Source organism: Lipophrys pholis (assembly GCF_963383615.2).
Source record: "Lipophrys pholis genome assembly, chromosome: 10".
NCBI lineage: Eukaryota > Metazoa > Chordata > Actinopteri > Blenniiformes > Blenniidae > Lipophrys > Lipophrys pholis.
This window is the reverse complement of record NC_137640.1, coordinates 10752028-10773670: the sequence shown is the minus strand read 5'-3', so window position 1 is coordinate 10773670 and position 21643 is coordinate 10752028. Positions and strand designations below refer to the sequence as shown.

The 21643-nt window shown below is 40.9% G+C and overlaps 3 protein-coding genes across 4 annotated transcripts in view; all 3 read right to left on the bottom strand.

Moving 5' to 3' along the window:
• The window catches only part of hcn2b (hyperpolarization activated cyclic nucleotide-gated potassium channel 2b), a gene marked incomplete at its 3' end in the record, with an annotated part of 35704 nt that extends 34136 nt beyond the window's left edge, over positions 1-1568 (bottom strand). The window contains exon 1 of the mRNA XM_080474279.1: positions 796-1568. Within this exon, the coding sequence (XP_080330405.1) occupies positions 796-1547 (752 nt within the window). The 5' untranslated portion in view covers positions 1548-1568. The remainder of the gene's footprint in view (positions 1-795) is intronic.
• Positions 1569-2498: 930 nt separating this feature from the next.
• Positions 2499-14249, bottom strand: bsg (basigin). 2 transcript variants are annotated; one of them, XM_080473768.1, is made up of 9 exons: positions 14032-14239; positions 9768-10118; positions 8199-8367; positions 7329-7417; positions 6234-6373; positions 5219-5495; positions 3496-3520; positions 3345-3416; positions 2500-3235 (listed from the first exon to the last, which is right to left on the bottom strand). In XM_080473768.1, the coding sequence occupies exons 1-8, from the start codon at positions 14093-14095 to the stop codon at positions 3356-3358; spliced, it is 1176 nt and encodes a 391-aa protein (XP_080329894.1). In that variant the 5' UTR covers positions 14096-14239; the 3' UTR covers positions 2500-3235; positions 3345-3355. The 2 variants fall into 2 exon arrangements, with proteins under 2 accessions (XP_080329893.1, XP_080329894.1); XM_080473767.1 differs by lacking the exon at positions 9768-10118 and having other exon boundaries at positions 2499-3235; positions 14032-14249.
• A 3327-nt stretch (positions 14250-17576) lies between these two features.
• Positions 17577-21643, bottom strand: part of rnf126 (ring finger protein 126) — a 6427-nt gene continuing 2360 nt past the window's right edge. The window contains exons 2-9 of the mRNA XM_080472921.1: positions 21506-21564; positions 20310-20370; positions 19558-19793; positions 19356-19424; positions 19190-19259; positions 18927-19020; positions 18247-18362; positions 17577-18138 (exon numbers count right to left, since the gene is read on the bottom strand). Of these exons, the coding sequence (XP_080329047.1) occupies positions 17956-18138; positions 18247-18362; positions 18927-19020; positions 19190-19259; positions 19356-19424; positions 19558-19793; positions 20310-20370; positions 21506-21564 (888 nt within the window). The 3' untranslated portion in view covers positions 17577-17955. The remainder of the gene's footprint in view (positions 18139-18246; positions 18363-18926; positions 19021-19189; positions 19260-19355; positions 19425-19557; positions 19794-20309; positions 20371-21505; positions 21565-21643) is intronic.

The following is a 21643-nucleotide window of genomic DNA, read 5'->3' as shown; positions in this document are numbered from 1 at the left end:
CACACACACACACACACACACACACACACACACACACACACACACACACACACACACACACACACACACACACGCACACGCACACACACTTTTGGAAAACTAAAATCTATAGTTCATACTTTGAGGTGTTGAATTATAACCTATACTTGTAAAACAGAAACGACGACTAATATAGCTTGACATTGCCATGACAATTTATGAATGAGCCAAGCTCTTCTTCTCGCGTTTCTTTGTCAAATAAATGAAATCCATCTGTGATTTTAGAGTGTAGGTCACGTAAAGGAAGGTGTATGGAAATGCACTTGTAAAGTGCAGCACTGAAACAGAATTGAATCAATGGCAATACCTCGATGCCTGAAAGATTTTGCCAAATCATTGATTCAATTCTGTTTCATTAAGTTTCTTGTTCAAATGTGTGTTACTTAATCAGTAAAGAACAGAACAATGTTCTTGACAAATGTTCTCAGAAAATGTGGAAATTTTATTAATATATATTTTTTAATGATATGATTCGGGAGCTGTCCTCGGTGCTGAAGCCACTATTCGGACCCAAACTTCCCTACTACCAGAAAGCAATTTCTAGGCTTTTTAATTCGTGAATATCACTGTTGCCTTTGTTCCATCTCATCCCTTCACACCTTAAAACGATTTAGATCCAGGTTTATTTCATTGGGATTCTAGTTGCGGGGTGTATGTAGGAGCACCATCAGTATGTGACAGCAGACACGCCATGCTCGTCACCCTCCATGCAGCCCAGCTCAAGTCCTCATGAATCCAACTCAGTTTGACCCATACCTGAAGTCGCTGTATGGGTGGATAATCCAATTACCCGCTGACTTTACGCGCTCTTGCTCTTTCTCCACAGCCTTCTGGCTGCCAAACATGCGCAGGGAGAATTTGTTAACTCCGGGCTGAAGCATGGCACTGAACTGCCGCTGCATGTAGGTCTGATTCCCCCTGGACTCGCCATCATCCGGCACAATCTGAGAGCCGTCCTCCGCTTTGGAGAAGGTGACGGAATTTCTCGACTGCTGACTTGGAGTCTGTCCTTTACTAGTCGGGGCGTTAGAGAAAGAAACTCTGGAGTCCTTCTTCTCCGCTGCGGTCTTGACCTCGGCCCCGGGCCCCTGTGTGAGGGACCCCGCTGGATCGACGGAGCCGTCCATGGCCGCAGCCGGTTCCTGGTCTTCCCCTGCTGCTACTTCCTCTCCATCTACCTGCTTCTCCAGTCTTGAGATGAGAGAAGAGAGGCTCCCTGAACTGGTCGGGTCCCTTCTACAGTCTCCGTTTTTGTTGCATATCATGCCGGTGGCCGCTTCTCCTCTCACGCCTGCCTCCGAGACCGACGGGTCGCCTCTGCTCCGGTGGTCTGACTCCGATGCGCCCCGGGCTCCGGCAGCATGCCTCCGGCGGTGCAGAGCAGAGGCAGGGCTGCCGCTGGCACAGGAAGGAGCCGAGTCCTCGTCTGGCAGCAGCCTGCGCTCATTGTTGACAGAGTTTTTGCGCGCAACGGACGCGACTCCGCCTCCCGGCGTGAATTTCTTCATCTCGGCTCCTCCGCTTCGCCCATGATCCGCGCAAACAGTCGAACGGGCCACGTGGGGTGATCGAGGATCTCGCTGTCCTCCGTCCAGTCCATCACAGACACAGACAGACAGACAGACACTCCTGGAACCTGTCGGGACTGGGCGGCGGCAGGGTTCACAACACAGGAGCGCTTTGTCTTCAAAACACTTTGGGGTGACAGCTGGGTCCCTTCATGTGTGTGTGTGTGTGTGGGACAGACACAAAATAAAATACAATTTTGCCCAGCAGGGACACGCCCACCTGATATGTAGATAATTAAGCGCCGAGATTACCTTTAAAATATACACGTACGTGACATAACCCATTCACGACTTGCCTGTAGTGACCAAGAAGCAACCGGGTGAAGATGACACCTGAAGGTCACAAACCAGGCAACCCTGACATTTGTTCATTGAAATAACAAACCCAAACACGAGGACTAATCAGTCAACAGCACATGTTGTCATTGTCAGCTGAGGAGCAAGAGTAACATAGCTGGGTTAATTCCAGAGGTTTGGATGAAGCTCCTGCCTGTTGCTTCTTCGTGGCTGAGCGCTCCCGAAGTGGCCCGTTATCATATGGCTCCACCTTGTGGACAAAATTAAGGATTGCACTCCACAAACTTTGTTCACTAATATAGAAAGCAGCCATTTAACGGCATGGAACCAGCCAGCCCTCAGTGATGGTTTAGTGTCCCCACCTCCCAAACAACTTTATGAAATTCACCCCCCTCTTATTGGTTACCGACACAGGAATTTTCATCTTTGGCCTTCGGCACTTCTATTGATCAGCCTGGTTAAAACTGTATGACAACCAAGATATTGTTTTATCACATTTCAGTACTGAAACATGAACATGTGACTCACAAAAGTTACAGTTTTCAAACCACTTTCAACAGCACCCCCCTCACAAAAATAAGCAAGTGAAGCACATAAATTTAAATATCTTTATTCAGTTTGTGCAAGTTGTACGAGATGTTTTTCCAAGTAGCTGGAAGGTACAACAATTCACACAATCCTGGCCAGGTCGTTATTTGTCTAACTCTGAAGTGGTAACATCCAATCACAACACTACTCAGGTTAAAATGGTACATATGGCTTCTGTATCATCTACACAGTGAAGAAAACAGACAACGATCCAACAATCGCACAAAAATGTGTGAGTTCACACAGTGAAAAAAAAAAGAAAAGAAAATCTATCAATGTTTATCGGCAGTTTAACAGCAGTGCACTATATTAAAGTTGCGTTCAACAGAAGCAACAGTTACATCTCTTGCACTTGGTCCTTCAATTTATTTGTGGATGGGAAAAAAAAAAAAAAAAAAGCATAGACAACTGAGTGTAGGAAGCATCAGCATCAACAGAAAATGATCACAAACTAAGCATTCATCACGTGAACTTTCTAGTCATTTTACAACACACACTTTTCTAGAACGGCGTTTAAACTCATGCAATATTTGCCCCGCGGCCTCAAGCAGAAAGAAGTTCACACTATAATTTTGTGGCTTCACAATGTCATAGAGATAATCAAAGAAAATAAAAGAGGAGAGGAGAAATCAGTTTCTTAAAACATTAACACCCAAGCACATAAAAGGTACTTTAAAATTGCAGGGTGCACAGTATCATGTGCCACTCGTGAGCTGAATCATGGACTGCAACTACCCGTCCACCTGAGAAGGGGTCAAATAAAAAAAAAAAATAAAAAAAAAAGAGGAAAAGATTAACACTCCATTTTCTATCTTGTTCATTTTACGGGGTGTTAAAGCAGATTTCACTCACCTCTTCAGCTTCTAGTTAGAATTCCTTTGCCTCACATTCTTGTCTTTGTGGTTTGAAGTAGAGTTGCTCTTCCTAGAAGACATGGCGTAAACATGAGCCGTGTGACAGAGGGCGAAGGCAGAAGACGTTGTGAAGTGTAGGGTGTACTTACAGAGGAGCAGATCCTGAGTCGTCATCTGGAGAGCAGCCAATCATCGACGACAACACATTTTCACAAAGACAGAAAAAAAACCAAACATGTTAGTCAACAGCTGATTAAGTTTGTCTTGAGCTGCATGCCGCTCCCGCCGCCCCCCTCCCCATGTGAGTGAAGCAAATGTTCCAACATGTACCGTGACTTCCTCTGTAACACGACTAATGGGGTTATGATCCAATCCAACGCATGAAAACATGCCCACCTGCTGCATTCCTTGACCATGACCAATACATTTAAACCCTTCACTAAATTAATCCAACGGGAAAAAAACACAAAACATCTCAACTAGTATGTGCTGCATCAGCTGAAATTGCTCCTGAAGTACCGAGTCACCTTTGAGCTTCACATAACATGCAGTACAAGCAAAAAGGACATCCAAGTAACACTGCAGTGGCTGTATTTCTAAACAAAAACGGCACACAACTATGAACAGGCCGAGTTAAAATTCACAACCTGGTATGAACTGTGGCAGAACCAACATCGGAGCAAGAGTATATATTCACAGGAGAAGGTAGAAGTAAGCTACCCGAGTGGCCTAATGATGAAAAGGACAAATGATGGGCCAATTTTGAGAAGAGGGTTGCCTTTTATTGCTCATGCATAGAGAACAAGATGCAGAAAGCATGCAGACAGACCACTGAAACCTCTTTTCAACCTGCCAATTGTCAAATCGAACCATTACACTGGGTCAAGTGTCCCATTTGACTCTTTCATTGGCTTAATCTGATGATTTTTTTAAAAGACCATGAGAATGGCATGAAATGAGATCTTTGAAGATTGCTGTGGTAAGGATCAGGGCCAGTGAAAGAGTGACCAAATCTTTGAGCACATTCCTCTTAGAAGTGGTTACTATGAAAGCAACTCATTCAGACTCCCAGCGCTTTCCCCACACGGTCATCTCAGCGCAACCACTTCAGTCTGACATGCAGTTTTGTTCACTTACCAAAATGCAAAATCAGCAGCGAACAGAGGAGTAAAAATGTAAATAATAAAAGAAAAAGTTCTATCAACGATGGAAACCAACATCTGATCTTTGCATTATAAAATTAACAAAACCTTTATGGATTCATGCGAAATCAATATTGCAGACTAAACATCACCCTGCTTCAGCTTAAAATCCCTCAATTGCATCCAGCTGTAGGGAATTTACCCCAGTTTGACTTGTGTGTTCTACAGGATGTTGAATGATTTGTCACACTGACAAGAAATAAGCTGTAAGATGATTTAAAAAAAAATAAAAAAAAAATCTTTATGTTCAGGGGAAGATCTTTGAAACCATTTAGGCAACAAATTGGAAAAACAAAAGTGTGTGTATGTATGTATATATATATATACACACACACACACATTTCCTGAAACAAAAAAAAAAACGTATCAGTAAATATAAAGGCTCCCTTTTGGAATCTAAAACTGTCAAGTTCTGTCAATAAAATTGTTCCACTCCACAATGAGATAGTTTTCATTGTACAGTTGGGGTTGACTATAATTCGAGCAGATAAGAGTAAACAGAATGCACCAGCTGAAATGTACAAAACAATGAAAAAGGTGAAATGTGAGCAAACCTACAAACACTGGGCATATTGGAAAAGCTGTAACCCCCAGATCATCTCAGTGAGTCAGCATTTCTCAGATTTCAGCCTAAAGGCCTATTCAAAACATGGTGGTGTGGTTAATGTACCGTCATTGACTTCGTCGGGCTTTCTCCTCTTCTCATAGATGAAGATGATGGTCACGAGGACGATGACCTCAGCCACGATGCCGAGGAAAGGCCAGAGAGCGGCCAGGCGGCTGCGGACACGCAGGTGGATCTTGTCGTTGCCGGCGCCGAGCTCGTTGAAGCCGGAGCAGATGTAGTAGCCAATGTCATTCTGGATGCTCAGGTCATTGATGGTCAGAGTGGTGTTGTTGGGGGTCGTTTTGATGATATATTTTTCACTGGTGCCATTGCTGATAAGCTGTGGGTTGGTTTCAGGTATTGGTTTAGTGATACGGACAATACAACTTGCATAATCAAACGCCGAGGCTACGTTGACATTGCAAGTCTGAACTCTCAATTCCGGTTTTTACTGCAAGGTGATTCACACAATTCAATTGTGCCCTTTGTCAGACCTGCATACACAACAGAAAACATGGTATCCCATGTGTATGGAAATACCAAATTAGTCCAAAAACTTTGGCTGGAATCATTTCGGAAAACTAAAAATCAGACCATCTTGTATCTGATTTCTAATATTCAGCTCCCAGGTTATATCGACACAGAACCTTAGTCATGTCTGTCAATCACATGTAGCATGTTCTTATTACTGAGCCAATGAGCTGTCAGACAGACCTTCACTCGATATTTTCTCAGAGGGTGCACACTATGAAAAGTTTGAGAACCACTGAAGTAGATGTTGAAAACCATTCAAAGCTGGGGCAAAACCATTTAAAGAAAAGACTGAGGACATTGGGGACTGTAGGTTGTGTATGAAATCACGTGTAACCATAAACTTTTTTTTTTTTTTTTTTAAAAGCCATTCCATTTGTTCTATTGTTGAACCTGAAAAACAGTATTTTGTCATCAACTTCTAAATATAAACCTTGAGGGAGATAAAATAAATTTAAAACTTGGATTTGGACTTCATTCCTGCAGTGTAAAGGAAGCCTGAGAAAGAGTTTGAGCAACTGGAGCCTGTTTTAATTGACACACACACCTGCTGCTGACCACCTTCTTCTTCTTTGAACCATGACCAGTCAGTGGGCAGTGGATAACCATGGCCCACACAAACCATCACGCCTTTGTCCTTCTCATTGCCGTGTTCAGAGTGCTTGTAGGCAGAGACATGGGGGATTGCTGCAACAAAAAACATTAAAGTTAAGAGTTTTAATTCAATAATTGCAAAGACTACACAATTAGTAAAGCACTCCCATTATTAAAAAAAGATTGTTGCTTTCAAAACTGTCAATACAACTTACTTTAGATAGTCATCTTATCATTGCACAAAACCGATTTGTCACAGGATCCATGTAAACGCAATGGTTTTTATCTTACTTCCCTTACATACAGCGCGAGTAAAAAAGGAAATTAAATATCTAAAAACTATTTATTACTCACACTGCAGTTACTGGATGTTGAACTGCATCAACAGGTGTCTAACCTCTATTCTATAACTGCTGTGAACAATTGACCACATTCATGCCATGTTGTGACTAACACCTTCATTGTCACCAAATTAAAAAACTGAAATGCAATTACATTCGTCGAACACTAGACGATGCAACGTTAAGATCATATTCTTGGCTCTAAAAGTCAGCTGAAATACCTACTTTAATACAGGCGAGATCAGTGATTCTCTAACTGTAACACCTAAGGAAGTCACGAGCTCTCCAAGTACCACCAACAGGAGCACACAGTAGAAAAGGTCCACAGGACACATTAATTCCTAATACAAGGATTATTTGTTCATTTTTGACAACCACAATGTGCAATACAGTGACATAACAAGCACCGTAACTCATCACAAGGTAGAGCACTTTATCATCTCATAAAACCCAAGCCAGAAGATTAATACCAGTTGTTTGTCATGAAATTTCTCTTTAGAAATACATAAATGTTAGTATGTTAGATTTTTAAAGAAAATAAATTAACCGTGGCTGGTAGTAAACGTACCACAGTTGAGATTCACTAGGTTAGTTGAACAGTCCTTGTGTAAAATTCAGCTTTGCATTACAAACAACTTGAACAGTTGGATGAAATTTGAATGAGGTCCTCTTTTAAAAAGGTAATTTTATCAGTGATATTAACTTACTTTTGACTTCAATCGTCTGTTTCACCTCTGGCTTAGTCAGGAACACACATTCATACTTTCCAGCTGTGGAGTGAGTGATCTTGTCCAAACTAGAGAAAGAAAAAAAAATAAAAAATGAAGCCAGTTGCTCCATAGAAATCAGGTGTAAATATGCAGCATTGTAGAAAGTGACCTGTGGCCTCGTAAACTTGGCCAAGTAGAAAATCCACAACAGAACCAAGTTTATGCTCAAGAGTCGAGTGTAAAACTAAAGCTGCTTGTTCCTCCGATAATTATTTCAAATTTCCGACCCGAAACACAATCACACTTTTGTTTGGTGCAACTGTCCTGTGCAACCCTGCTTTCTCCCGCTCTAGTCTTTAATGGAGAATTAAGGTCAGGCCAAGTGAGCGCACTGCTAGGGGCGCTTATCCCTGCTGCCAAGACTACTGGCAAAGCTGCACGTCGGCACAGTCCATCTCTCTGATAATAAAGAGCACTGAATGCCTGAATGGCACCCTTAGCTCTGTTAATGGAGGCAGCCAAAGAGGAATGGAGAGAAAATAAAGAGTGGGGAGGGCACACCAAACAAAAGGCAAAAGAAAAAAAACGAACATTAAAAGGAGAGTTGGCTATTAAAATGGGGTAAAAAATCCAAAAATGAACAGGAGGAGTCAATCATCAACAAACAATGGAAAATAAATAAGGTTAGAGCATGTCACGTTAAGCAAACGCGGCTCTCTTCAAGTCAGTATACTAAGACAGGAACGTTAGTCCTTCAGCCCTTAAAACACCGACGTATCCCAGTCGATTATCTTGTATAGCTCTTTCACTTCAAATAAGCAAGTTGTCCAAGAAAAACATGTTGCGCTTGGATGACTTATAACATACCGGAGGATCGTGTGTGGAGAGGCAGCGGTGGACTTTGAATCTTCAATGAGTTTGCCGTTGTGAAGCCACTGCGAGCCCTCGATTGGAAGGTTGGCATCCGTCAGGTTGCAGCTGAGCACAGCCTTGGTTTGGTTGCTGACCTCAGATGGCTCCGTGATGATCGTAGGAGCTTAAGATGAAGAGATGGTGAAACAAATTAGGACATTTTAGGTGTGAAATTAACAAGCACACTTGCTTGATTAGATATCGGTGGATGCCTCAACTTCCATTAGGGTCAGTTAATGACAAAATACACATTTAATATGCATCCTCAAGTTTACATGTTCATTTCACCACACGACAGCTGTCTTAATAAGTTTGCATTGACATGGCAACATCAGAGGGACAGAATAAGGTTACCACTTAGTGGTAAGCAAAAACAAAAAGTCTACAAAAAGATGTGTGGTCAGACTTTATAGCATCACAGTAAATACTGCATTGGGAGGAGCATTTGCTCGTTTAAATGACAGCTGCCAAGAGTAAAAATATCTCACCAAGTTTGAGATTTTCTTTAACTTACCAAGTATAAGAATTAAGCTATGCAAATCAATTTACAAATTTAATCAAAAACAATTTCTTATAAATTTAAATTCTATACAAATGAACAGAATTGTGAAGTAAAGGTGTAGAGCTCCCCCAGAAAGGGGAGCTCTACCACATCAACAGTAAAATGGTAGGTAGGGTTTTTACAGGAAAGGTACTCCAGTCAACTACAGAAAAGGTCAAAGAGGATCATCATTTAATAAATGCAGAAGAAGCAACAGGAAAGGGAAATATTGAGGTCAATCTCAATTCTAATGACGTGATATGGGTCATTACTTAAGGAAAACATTGGAAATGGTGTAGAAACTGACCAAATAATTTTAAGTGATGGATAATACTGGACCACAAGGCAGAAAAATGCCCTATGGCTGGAAATCTTTGTCAATTTGAGTTGCCATCTTCTGTGCCTACAGCTCTGTAGGTTAAGCCACAGGAAAAGTCTAAAAGCATAAACAAAGGGGTATTACCAATGTTAGTATCAATTAAGGAAAATGCTAGCAAGTTTCTACCAAGAAGCAACATGATGTCATCTGACACCCCTTTTTGTTTTTTCTGTACGGAGTCAATTTTGAATTCTTTTTTTATTCATACGTTTCTGCAGAATCCATTTACATGTATCCAACCTCATGACCAGTATTATATGCCAGGAAACATGTTGTATTGGCACTGAGGCCTTCAAACAAGGGAGGGAAAAAAAGGCATCAGATTCAAGGCATGCTCTCTGTCAGGTAATTACAGGTTGAAAGGAGAAGCCCAGCCATATTTAATGACCAGGTTTATTTTCTACAACAGGACAACCTCAGACTGTCTGAGGGAGGGAAAGGGAGAGTTTGTACTTGGGGGGGGGGGGGCAGGTTGGAGGGGATACTGGGCTTGGGAACATGGCAGTTGAGCGTAACAGGAGTTGAATGAGCGGGACTTCACTAATGAGGAGAGAACAGCCAACTACATTGACTGGAGTCTCCTCATGCTTCCACTGCCACTCACTTTCAATCACAATTACGTTTGCCTGCGAGCGGATCCACTTGATTTTTGGCGTCTTCTTCAGTTCATTGCGGTCAGGGTCGTTGGAAGCGCGGCACTCGTACGTGCCTGAGTCGTTGAAGGCGAGGCTAGTGAGGTGAATGGTGCTAGTGGCATGTGCTATGTAGGTGGCGTTTATTTGCACACGGTCATTCCTGGCGCCGTCAAACAGCTGAGTGAAGGTCTCGTTGGGTTCTTCACCCTCTACAAACCACCACTGCACCTCGGGGATGGGATTTCCTATCACCTCACAATGAAGCTCTGCATCATCGTCGATCAACTTCATCTGAGACAATGGAGACTTGATAAAACCAGCTGAGCACCATTTATGATGAACACAGCAAATACATTTTAGATAAATTTGGCATGGGATGAGTAAAAACCAAAACCAGGTGATTGCATGAATGAATAATCAGATGCAAGGATGGAAAAAAAGACAAGCATAAAGAAAAGAGAAAAAGATGGTTAATAAATCAAATGAAATGGAAAACATAAGTAAGCACACAGAAAAGGTATAAATCAGAGCAACATTTTCACCCAATTAGTTTGGGAAATGTTTATCATTCATTGTACTCTGATCTATTAAGAAATCAAACGCAACATAAAACAACATGAATAAACAGATGATCTGAGCTTTTGTGTGACTGCAGTACATATTAAATATGATGTAAATCATTTACTCAGTAAAAGGTAATTTTACAATTTTCACAGTTTGACCTTTTTTTAGGTGGTGAAACAATACAACTATGGAGACTGTAGCTTGTGTTGAAATCACAGTGTATTGAAATACACTTATACTGAACAAGATGTTTCTATTCTGTACATTTCAGGAACACCTCATGAGAAAATGCAAACAAGTTTGTTTTATTCCAGGAAGTTCCTTTCTCAACATAGTTAAGATTGAGTGCCATAATAAAGTCTGTTATCCAGTATGCCACTGGATACAATGTCCTTTCATAGCACAAAAATGGCAAGCAGTCTTTCCATAGTACCATATTACAATGTTACCCTTGAGGCTGTTGGCTAAAAAGCTTCCGAAAGACATCCCTTAAGGCAGACATACGCAAACAATAGCAACACAACACTGAATGTAAACAATGGCCTTTCCTGAAATTAATGAATGAAACAGAACATGCACGTAAAAAGCAGCTGTGAGTTGAGTGAAATGAGAATTTTGCTTATATTAAAAACACAATGAGGGAATAAAATTTTTGAAATGTACGAAGCAATATGGCAACAATCCGTTGTGTACATATCCACCAAATGTAATGATTATGTTTTTTAAATGTGATGAATACAGGATATTTTAAAGGAAGCTCAGTCCATGGAGTCTGAAGAAATGCACAAGCAAGTCACTTTAGTTGCAACACTTATTACAAACCATCAATGCATTTAAATGGGAATAGCAAATCGCTTGCTATGAACCGTTGCACAAGTAACTGAATAAAATCAAGCAATCCAGAAAGATGTGAAGACAAATAGGAAATAAACTTGAATTTAAAATCCAATATACAACTCCTTAAAGCTCACAAAACACTCAGCGTATCAAACAAATGCGTTCCTTGGTAGACTGACAGAAATGATTAGTTTTTGAAGTATCACAACTCAGAAATTCAATTAAAAGGCAGATTTATACAACCACTCAACACTTCAGTGAAAAATGTGCTTGTTTTAATCCTCCCAGAAACCAGTCTTACAAAAACAAACAAAGAACCCACTAGAAAATGCAAGCACCTCCACAGTTTTAAGTCCACAACAAACAAACATTACATTTCCTGCATGTAGACAGACCTGTATTTAGTTTCTGCTCATACATTTTTTTTTCCCCCAACTCTAAACACTGACAAACATAAAACAAGAGCAGAATCAACAAAGAATTACATTTGTGAAGTTGTCAACAAGATCGCTAGTCTCCGCATATGCATGCAATGCTCTCAGCTGGGAATGGCTTCCAACACCACTACAAAAGGTCACCTTCATACCACATGCTGTATGAAAGTTCAAAATTAAATATAGGCACAGCCCCAGTCCCGTTTCTGATTAAATGTGAAGCATGTGAATTTTGACACTATGCCTTACTGCCTGTAACCTTTTGCTCTACAACATGAGAAATTATTTGCTGTGCTCCTTTCAAAGATCAAATTCCATACACAGCATGTGACATTCATGCATGGTCAACAGCAACAATACACATGGAAATAACGGTTTAAAGATTACCTTATATATAGCTTGCAGTTGCCACAACTGTGCAAGATATGATATCTAATCTATTAGAGAGAGACTTTGTCAAAAAGAAAAAAAGCATGTGTGTGTACTCTTTCCTTTTCAGATAAATGTAGTATTTTACTTTTTATCAAACCGATTGGAGAATCAATCCCACAAGGATTTCACATACAGGCACATGTCTTTTCAAAGACTCCTGTATTATTCTGAGGCAACTTTCAATGGCTTGCAAACAAAGTAAGTCAACATTCAACAGGAAAAGCTAAGACAATGCATTTTCCTTTCAAACTGAAAATGGGGGTCAATGGTCCCAGCTTGATGAAAGAAGTAGCACAATGAAAAATGATCTGATCAAAAGTGAATTAATGATTCAGCTCTGACCAGCCCCCAGAGATTTCCCACCATTATTAAAACGATGTTGATTCTCTTAGGTGGGAGGGGGGGGGAGCTCAAAACTCAGGCTTTCATCATGAAAGGATGATTTAAGTGAGAGCACATTAAGCAGACAAGGTCTTTAAATAGTGCTCAATAACAAAATGAGCTTCTAGTCATCACCATTTACTAAGGGACTCAACATCAAGCACATCATATGTGGTGTAGTGGACGTTTAGTTTTCCATTCGGCTGCACATTAGCCCTTTTTACTGATTTTGCCAGTGATCTACTTTTTCAGGGGCAAAGGTTAACAAGAGGCTGAAAAAATATGGAAATCTAATTCTACTCATGATCTACTAAAGACCCACAAAGAAAAAAAAAAAAAAACATCGAACTAAAAGCTGTACAAACCATCGTCACACGCATCTAACTATGGTGAACATTGTGTCACCTCCCTGCTTCTAATAATTTCTGATGTTAGTTTTATCGTTATGCAAGAAACCAAATAAACCTAAAACCAGTATTTTCCACTCCAGCTCTAGGGGAGTTCCTGATTTTTTTCCAAGTATTGAATGTCCCCATTCTCCCACACACAAGATACAGATGGCTGGAGAGTTCCCAGGCCTCTGCAGAGCCTACCAATCTTCTGCATCACGTGTGTTGTAGTAGGAACACATCGAGCACATATAGGGTAGTGGTTGCCCAGAATACCAGCAGCAAAACAATGGGGCCAAAGCTTATACTCATACAGTGCAGTGTCACAGCATGTACTTCCCCATTTATCTTAACCAAATTAAGTGATGAAACATTGGGAGGGGGATTTACTCATCGTTGCAAGCCTCCAAACTCACAAGTCTCTGTAATGTGGAGGCTGTCTTCTATTTAGTATGAATGTTGTAACAGTTCAGAATACCTCCTAAATTCAGACGCACAGCTCTAAATAATATTCAGACGAGGCAACAACACGCGAAGCTGATTCTAGTCGGTAGATCGATGAATTGGAAAACTGTCGGGTCCATTTAGCGCTATCACGCTACCAGCTATGTAGCAAAGGCGAGCTGAATATTTCGACGTTTTGAGTGGGGATTCCTGGTTGGTTTAACTAGTTGACCTACCGCTAACTAAAAAAAGGTTTAACAAGCCTTTTGAAGGTTACGCAACGGCGACTTGCATTGGTTAAGACAGTAAATGCCAAATATATATATATTTTTTTAAATTAACACAGATGCTCACGTGACAGCAACAGCCTCAAGATTTGGTGAATATTTAAGACACATTTCTCGAACAACACAAACACGTAGCTGGACAAAATCCAACTTTAACGCGACAATACTGCATTCACGAAACGAAGCGAGAGCGTTTTGGACCGTGTATTAGCAAACCGTGTGGCTAGCTGTAGCGCCTCGATCGAAGCGGCTCGCGACAACATACGGTCGTTTCAAGCGGACAGGGAGACGTTTCCTTTCACGGCAACATTAATCACAAACCCACCGACAGTCGAAAACCTTGGATATGCTCACACCAACACAGCGGAACTGTGAATTAACATTTGTAATTTTTATTCAATTTTTTTTAGACGCCGGGACAAAGTCTACATGTTGTACCAAACATGGCTGACGGTAATTTGTTACCTGTGGACGCGTTCGCTCGCCAACAGCTCAGCAGAAGGGCGCTGACAGCCCACAGGAACTTCATGGCGGAGGAGGAGGATTTACTGGACCGACGAACCAACGGACAGTCAGCGGCGTTCGGCAGAACCGTCTCCCTCCTGGGTTTGTCAACTTCGACCGGGATGTGGTGGAAGCTGGACGGTCGACTGAGACGATGGAGTTGGTCGTCCTCTATTTGCACCCCAAGCACACACCCAGAACTGCACGGACGCGTGACGTAGACGGTGTGGGCGTGGTCACACGTAGAACGACAATGATCTACACTGCCGAGAGGTCCGGCTCCAGTAAAAATAGGAGGCATCAGAGACAGGATAAAATCAAAATACACAAATATAAGAGAATGAACATGAAAGAAAATCATATCAGCGATAAGAGGGTAAAACATAAAGAACATTTGATATTTAAAAATTGGCCCCAAAAAATGAAAATCTTCTCACTGCCATATAGTCCTTGGAAAAAATTTACGGGTGAAGAATTATATATTTTCAGGGCTCAAAAAACTGCTTTTTCAACAACATTTTAAATATGTTTGTTAGCCATCCATTTTGAATACCACTTTATTTTCTTCAGGGTTGAGGGGAGCTGGGCACACCCTGGACAAGTCACCAGCCCATCACTGGGCAAACACAGAGACGGACAACCACACAAACTCACATTCACACCTAAGAGCAATTTATGGCAACCAATTAACTTCCACTGCTGGTCCTCGCACAGAGGAAGAACATGCATGCTCCACACAGAAAGGCCGGGTCGAGATTTAAACCCACGACCTTCACACTGTGAGATGAGAGCACCCTATTTTGATTTGGTTTAAAGATCCAATAGTTTGTATTAAGATAAAAACATTTACTCAAAACGTTACACAACTGCTCATTTGCACGACTCGCAATTTCATTTCATAAATAACTTGACGATGAGATCAATCAACTCAGTTTGACTTTGTCACTTCCATTAGAAACCTTTAAGGTTCATAAGCGAGATACTTGTCCAGTGCAAGACAGTCATGAAAAAATAAATAAATCAATGTATCAATCCAAAACAAAACATACATATAAACTCAGAAAACAGCACCACTGAGCATCCACCAGAAAGCATCTCAGTGCAAACAGTTCTTCATAAATGCAGCTCATGTTTCTGATTGAGCAATATAGTGGAGTGTTGGTTAGCAGGTTTGGTTCACAGCGAGAAGGTCCCAGGTTTCAATCAGATGGCGTTCTTGTCCTATGTTTGCATGTTCTCCCAGTGTTAGCAGGACTTTTCTCCAGATATTCCAGTTTCGGACCCAGTCCTCAAAAATTAGGTTTCAGTCCAATTGGTGACTTTGCCCATAAGTGTAATTGCCTTGTGATTTACTGTCAAAGCAGGGTTAGTTAGAATTGGCTCCACTTTTTCCAACTTAATAGAAGAGGAGCTTGAGCCTTTCTAAGCCGACCATGGGTGAATGCAGAGAACATTGTGGACAGGTCAACGGTCGATCACAGGGAAAAGACAGAGAAACATAGTTGTACAACTGAAAATGGGGCGACGCCAAGTTGTCTGGACCTGAAGCCCTACTGATGGAAGCTGCACTGAGATGCTTTTGTCAACATGGATGGGCAATTTTCCAACATACACAGAATGTTCCAACAGCTTCATATCACTGGGAAATAGTAATATGTTTAGCAAAAGTACTAAAAGGAAAAAAAAAAAACTAAAACATGAGATGTTTAGATATAACAATTTAGATTATATGAAGAAAAAAAAAACCTTGTCATGTTTGTTCGCCAAGGTAAGACACTAAGGAAATGTGTGCAGCAACACCAATTACTAAAATCAGTTTAATACCTGCATTGAGGGTTCTGTATTTAACATTAAAAGGACAATGAGATGAAATATCTCCATATAAACATTTCTCGAAAAAGATGTCATTCACCGAAAAGAAAGATTTGGATAGGAATTTGATTTATGACCCATCAACTAAAGAACTGAAATTCTGCGTCATACAGGGCAATGAAATGTCTTAGTAAATGTTACTCAACGAGCCATCAATAAATAATGCTGTACTTTCTGATAACTTTCTATGGAGTTTAAGATTACCACCCCAATGCAGCATGCTAAACTGGATATGGTGCCTTCAACCAAAGTGTGTGTACCGAAAACATTTTCATTCAGTACCGCCCACATGGTAAATCTTGACCTGTAAACAAAGAATAAATGAATGACACGTCACCTTTACACAAGCTAAACTATAAAGCTTGAAGCAAGTGTCGCAATATAAAAAAAGTTGCTGAGCCTCAAAGGAATAACCACTTGCAACATCACAGAATATACAAAACTACAACGGGCACCCGGTAGAGCTCATACCTTCGTCAACACATCCGTTTGTGGGAACGACTTTTAGCATCATTCGCGTGTTGGCTCATATCGATGATCACTGGCCTGTCAGATAGCAAACGAAACACTGAGCAGGGGCACAAGGATAAACCACCACCCGAGTCAATGCGCTAACACCGGCGTTTCGGAATACTTGTCGAGCCGAGACATCAGCTGCAAGCTCCAGAGCGGAGTTAGCACCGCAGCGCACTGCGAAGCTCTAAGTGTCCAAAACAGAGTAAATCTCTTACCTGTCCCGGAGCTGTTCGATCCCAAAATCTAATCGGTGGATCCTCGGATGATGACAAATCATCCCTGAAGTTTTCATGCAATTCATATCAGTAGTTTTTGCGAAACGTTTGGCAAAACACATACGTATGTACCGATAAATAACCTTTGCCCCAACGTTTGTTGGCAAAGGTAAAAGAGCTGAATATGAATCAACGTACTTTAGAGTCTTACCCATGGCTATAAGTCAAACGTGTTCAGCCTGGCCAAAGTTGTGTCCATAACAACAATCCCCTTAGATTAAAGGCCTTTGAACACAAACCCCTGAGGAGAACAGCACAATGTGGAGGAAATACACCCATGTGGCTAAACAATAAAAGGAAGCAGAATTTATTGGCTTATTGATAACATTTTGCAGGCAAGCGCACCGGTGAAGGATTCAACACAGACTGTTTACTATAGTGCATGCCTTTGGACTTGGCTTTACTTTGAAAGCACAAAATGGTCTCAAAACCTTTATTATGCATTGAAAACACATCCAAAGGTACTCGCTAATGGAGTCATTGTTCTCTCGTTACTGCAATGACCCGCCTGACTTCATAAAGGGAATACAATAATTTGAACCAGGAAGCACAGACAAGTCAATATTCATCTGTGTGTGTGTGTGTGTGTGTGTGTTGTTTTGAAAACAGTTTCAATAAACCCCTGTGTTTGTAATAATCACAAAAGTGACATTGCATTGAACTTTCAATTGATACTCTAGCATGGATCAAGAGTAACAAATAAGACTTTGCTACAGTGATTTTTCCACAACTGTTCATAGAATGTCACCATAGACAGTCCTTCAGTCCATTCCTACGACTGTTACCGTTCACCTTTAGGAGGAAACTGTAAACATAAAATGAGAATGACTTACATGATGTGAATATTAGCACCCACAGACCTTTATTTTTATCACATTGTGTACATCATCTTACTGCACTTCAATGTTTAAGTGGCAACTTAAAAATCTAAGCAGATCGAGTTGCTTAAAGTTTTAATGCTCCTCCATATCCTTCCTGACAGAAGCTGCACTTCAGGCCTCCGCCTTTCCTTTTGTTCACATTCCTGATGAAGGTGGGAGAAACAGAATGGGTAGAAATACAAGGACATCGTGTATTTCTTACCCCCGAATCAGTCGCGAGTGCTCCTGGGGAGGTGGACTCAGGTCTCTGCCATGAGGCAGAGAGAGAATGAAGGTCTCAGCTCTGAAGTGCAAAAAGTCTAGGAGCTATAAACAGCTCAATGGGGTAACAAATGTTCTTTCTAAGAGTTGTCAGTGGAGTTTTCATTGCTGGTCGAAGTAGAGGGCTGGGGCGTAGAGGAGGATGAAGAAGATGAGGAGGAAGAGGAGGAGGAGGAGGTAAAGTTCATCCCTGATAGTTCTGGAGGATTTGTTGCTGTGTTTTGTCCACTCAAGCTTTTCCTGCACACTGGACAAGTGTCATGCTGGAGGAAAAATATGAGGGATTTATCATTCCGTGGTTTTTACAGGCAACCAAAAGAAAAGTATATAATTATTGTAGAATAGAGAATCAAAAGAGTGATGTGCAGTACCTGTTCCAACCACGGGACTATGCACTCGTTGTGGAACATGTGATTGCATGGGAGCTGCCGGACATTTTCTCCAACACTATAATCTTCTTTACACACAGGGCATTCCAGTCCTGAAGCTGAACAACACAACATGTCAATGAGCTTAAGGACGCTGCTAAACATGACCTAAACATTAGTAGCTAAAGCAATTACTAATAGATTGTGTGCATTGTTTGTGTGTGTGTGTGTGTGTGTGTGTGTGTCGGGGGGGTTACAACAACCACAGTAAGCCTACAAACTTAAAAGAGAGATGGGAAGCAAGTCCAGAAGGATTCGTTGATGCTGTTCTACTTTATATTTACTAAGCATTTCCACATCCAAGTGCCAAAAACCTGATGTGATGAGTGGGTTAGTAATGAGGATGAACATAAAACCAGTAGGAACGGACAGGTCTAGTATGATGACTATGATTAAAAACAGGCTTCAACAATTGTTACATGTATATTACAATAATACTGAGGAACTTCTGTGATTGAATATAACCCATATAACGTGTGACTTTCTGAAATCTCTCTCCAACATCGGTTTTTAGCAGAATCGGTGTCAAATTAACAAGTAAACAAACCAGGGACAAAAAAAAAAAAGGCAGAATCATCCAGTAAAAGGTCAACAATATCAAAAGTGATCATTTCGTAACTCACCAACGTGGTCCTCTGTGATTTGTACTGTTGGAAGACTTTTTATTTTATCCCTATCAGCAGGTGGCGGTCCTGTGTTCTCAAACTGGTTCAATAACTAAACAGAACAGGAAAGAAAATAGTGAATAAAACATGTGCATACAATGCACTAATGTAAAGAATTCAAAATGTTATTCTACTTAGAAAATGTTCCTTATCAACAGTGAATTTCTTTTTTTTTTTTGGGGGGGGGGGGGGGGGGGGGGGGGGGTTGGGTAAAAGAATACCTGTGTTATAATAGCATCTAGTCCATTAGCCCCCCAAGCATAGTCCATAGGATTTGAGTGGAGAACACCCCTTTAAAGAAATCATTGAGACATGAGTACATTCAAGTTAAGCACATCATGTTGTTGATTTGTACTTTGGCTTCATCTATTTCCACTAGTCACTTACCAGGGTCCAACACCAATATTTGGCATTGCAGTGGGGGCAATTATTCCATTCATTACCTGCTGTATGATTCTAGAAAAAGAAAACATGGCAAATGTATGACATTTTTGTAGGAGGTGCCATGAGATTTACAAATGGAGCTTCAGTAAACTGTGACACGTGACAAAAACAAGCAAACAACTGAGTCACGAGCCATGATACGTACCCCTCCAAAGTGGGAACTCCCTCGTGCCTTCCTACTTGTCGTCTTGAACTGTGACGACTCCTCAGTTGCCTGGCACTATATCGCTGCCGTGATGCCATTTCCCTTTCCCGTCGGTTTTCTGCTTCACGGTTGTCTTCCGTTCCCAGCGCGGCCCCAATGTCAAAAGCGTCATCAAAAACACCCAGTGCAAACGGCACATAGCCCGAGGGGAATGTAAACAAGTGTGGGTCTGCATTCTGGGAGACAAGTAGATCAAAGCAAACATCTCAACAGTGCCAGTAGTCAAGAAGCAAGTCATCAGCATCCAAGCCATTTACAGTCTTCCTGCCTACCAGTTCAAATTTCCACTCACTGGTAATGTCACAGAACGCCAGGTGACAAACAAAATGTCCTTATTAACAGCAGGTAATACGATCCTCTGTTGTTTCAGTCACAGATCCTCTCAGAGAAAGAACAAATTGCACTCTAATACACTGAATGTACTCTTTTTTGCTTGACTGAACAAAGTTGAAATATCTTAACACATTTGTTTAGGGTGAGAAAGAGCAGACTGTAGCCCTATCCCTGCAAAAGAAAAAGTGAAAAAACCCACAGACAACTTCTATGTCCAAGTGCCAGATTGCACAAATGTGAATGGAAGCTGGTTTGAGAAATCTGTTGTGCAACAGTGAGCATAGGAAAGTCAGAATGGTGCAGAATAAAGAGTGGTTATGTGATAGAGATAGAGTTTGAGTAAAGAACGTGTTAAAAACCTCAAATGGTTGTTGGCTCGAGGGTCCACTGGAGATGGTAGGCATGGAGCCATAGTCAGCACTAAACGGGAGGACAAATATTTGACAATGTTATGTGTGAGAATGGTTTGAAAAAAAAAAAGAAGCAGATTTTCCTTTCATGTGTCATATCAAATCTATGTGCTCATTTACTATACATTTTTTGAATTATGTGTACTCTACTAGTTGAGGCCCTGGCTAAAAACTGTGTTGAAGGTATCACTGTGTTGGTATTCTACTGATTGACAGTACAACTTTCAGCTGAATAATAATCCTTTAATCTTCAACAATTAGGCCCTGTTTACGTGAACGTGATCAGCTCAAACTATATCGTTTGTTAGTTCCAGAGACGTTACACATGGAGACAGCATCGTTTCGATAACCATACACTGAGGAATACAACAAACATTGAAAATGCTGTACCAAGCCACTAGTTGAAGGTGTGTGGTTTTTGTTGTTGTAATTCAACTACACACACAGTCAACAGTACTCATTCAAGAGTATTTTCAGATGTCATTTGTCGCATAGGCCCATTCAGTATCTGCCACATGTATGAAACACATCTCTGATCATCCAGATGATGGCGTACTAAATTATAAATTAACAGTTTTTGTTATTTGAGTTCATTAGCACTTTTTCAAACACTTTGAAATTAAAAATAATTTATGTGCTTGCTCGAGTGCTGAAAATCTATGAACTGTAACAGTGCACAGCATGTGTGCAGATATTATTATCAATAAAGTTATAATTGCCCCGTTTAGATGGAAGCTTTTCTGAAAACGTTGCCTCCTGGAAGCGGTTTTCCCAAAGTGCTGTTTTAAGACACTGTCAATTTTGTCGAGTGAACTGTCCAAAGAAACAACAAACGTTTGAAGCTTTCACTTGAAATCATCACGTAACCAGGGCCTTTGTGTCTAATGTTAATGCTACTCCTCTAAGATTACTGCAAAAGATGGCACTCTGCATCACTCGGATGATGGAACAAAAATGAACTGAACTACTTCATGCTAATGAATAAATGGAATGAAATATAGGCCAAAATGAAGCGTAATACTTAAAACCAAGTCATCTAGGATGACTGACCTGTGAATAGAATACTGCACCACTTCGAGTCAAATACAGCAGAAAAAAAACCCTGTTTCATGAGGTAAAGTTGACATTATACACTTTTTACACACCTTCTGTCTTCCAACAGTTCCTCAATAAACCCAGACTCACATCTTGGACATGTATACTCCTGTAACGAAAAACAATAATAGGATCCAAATTGTAGCAATCAATAGTGACTTGGAGGGGAAATATAGACCTAGTACTAA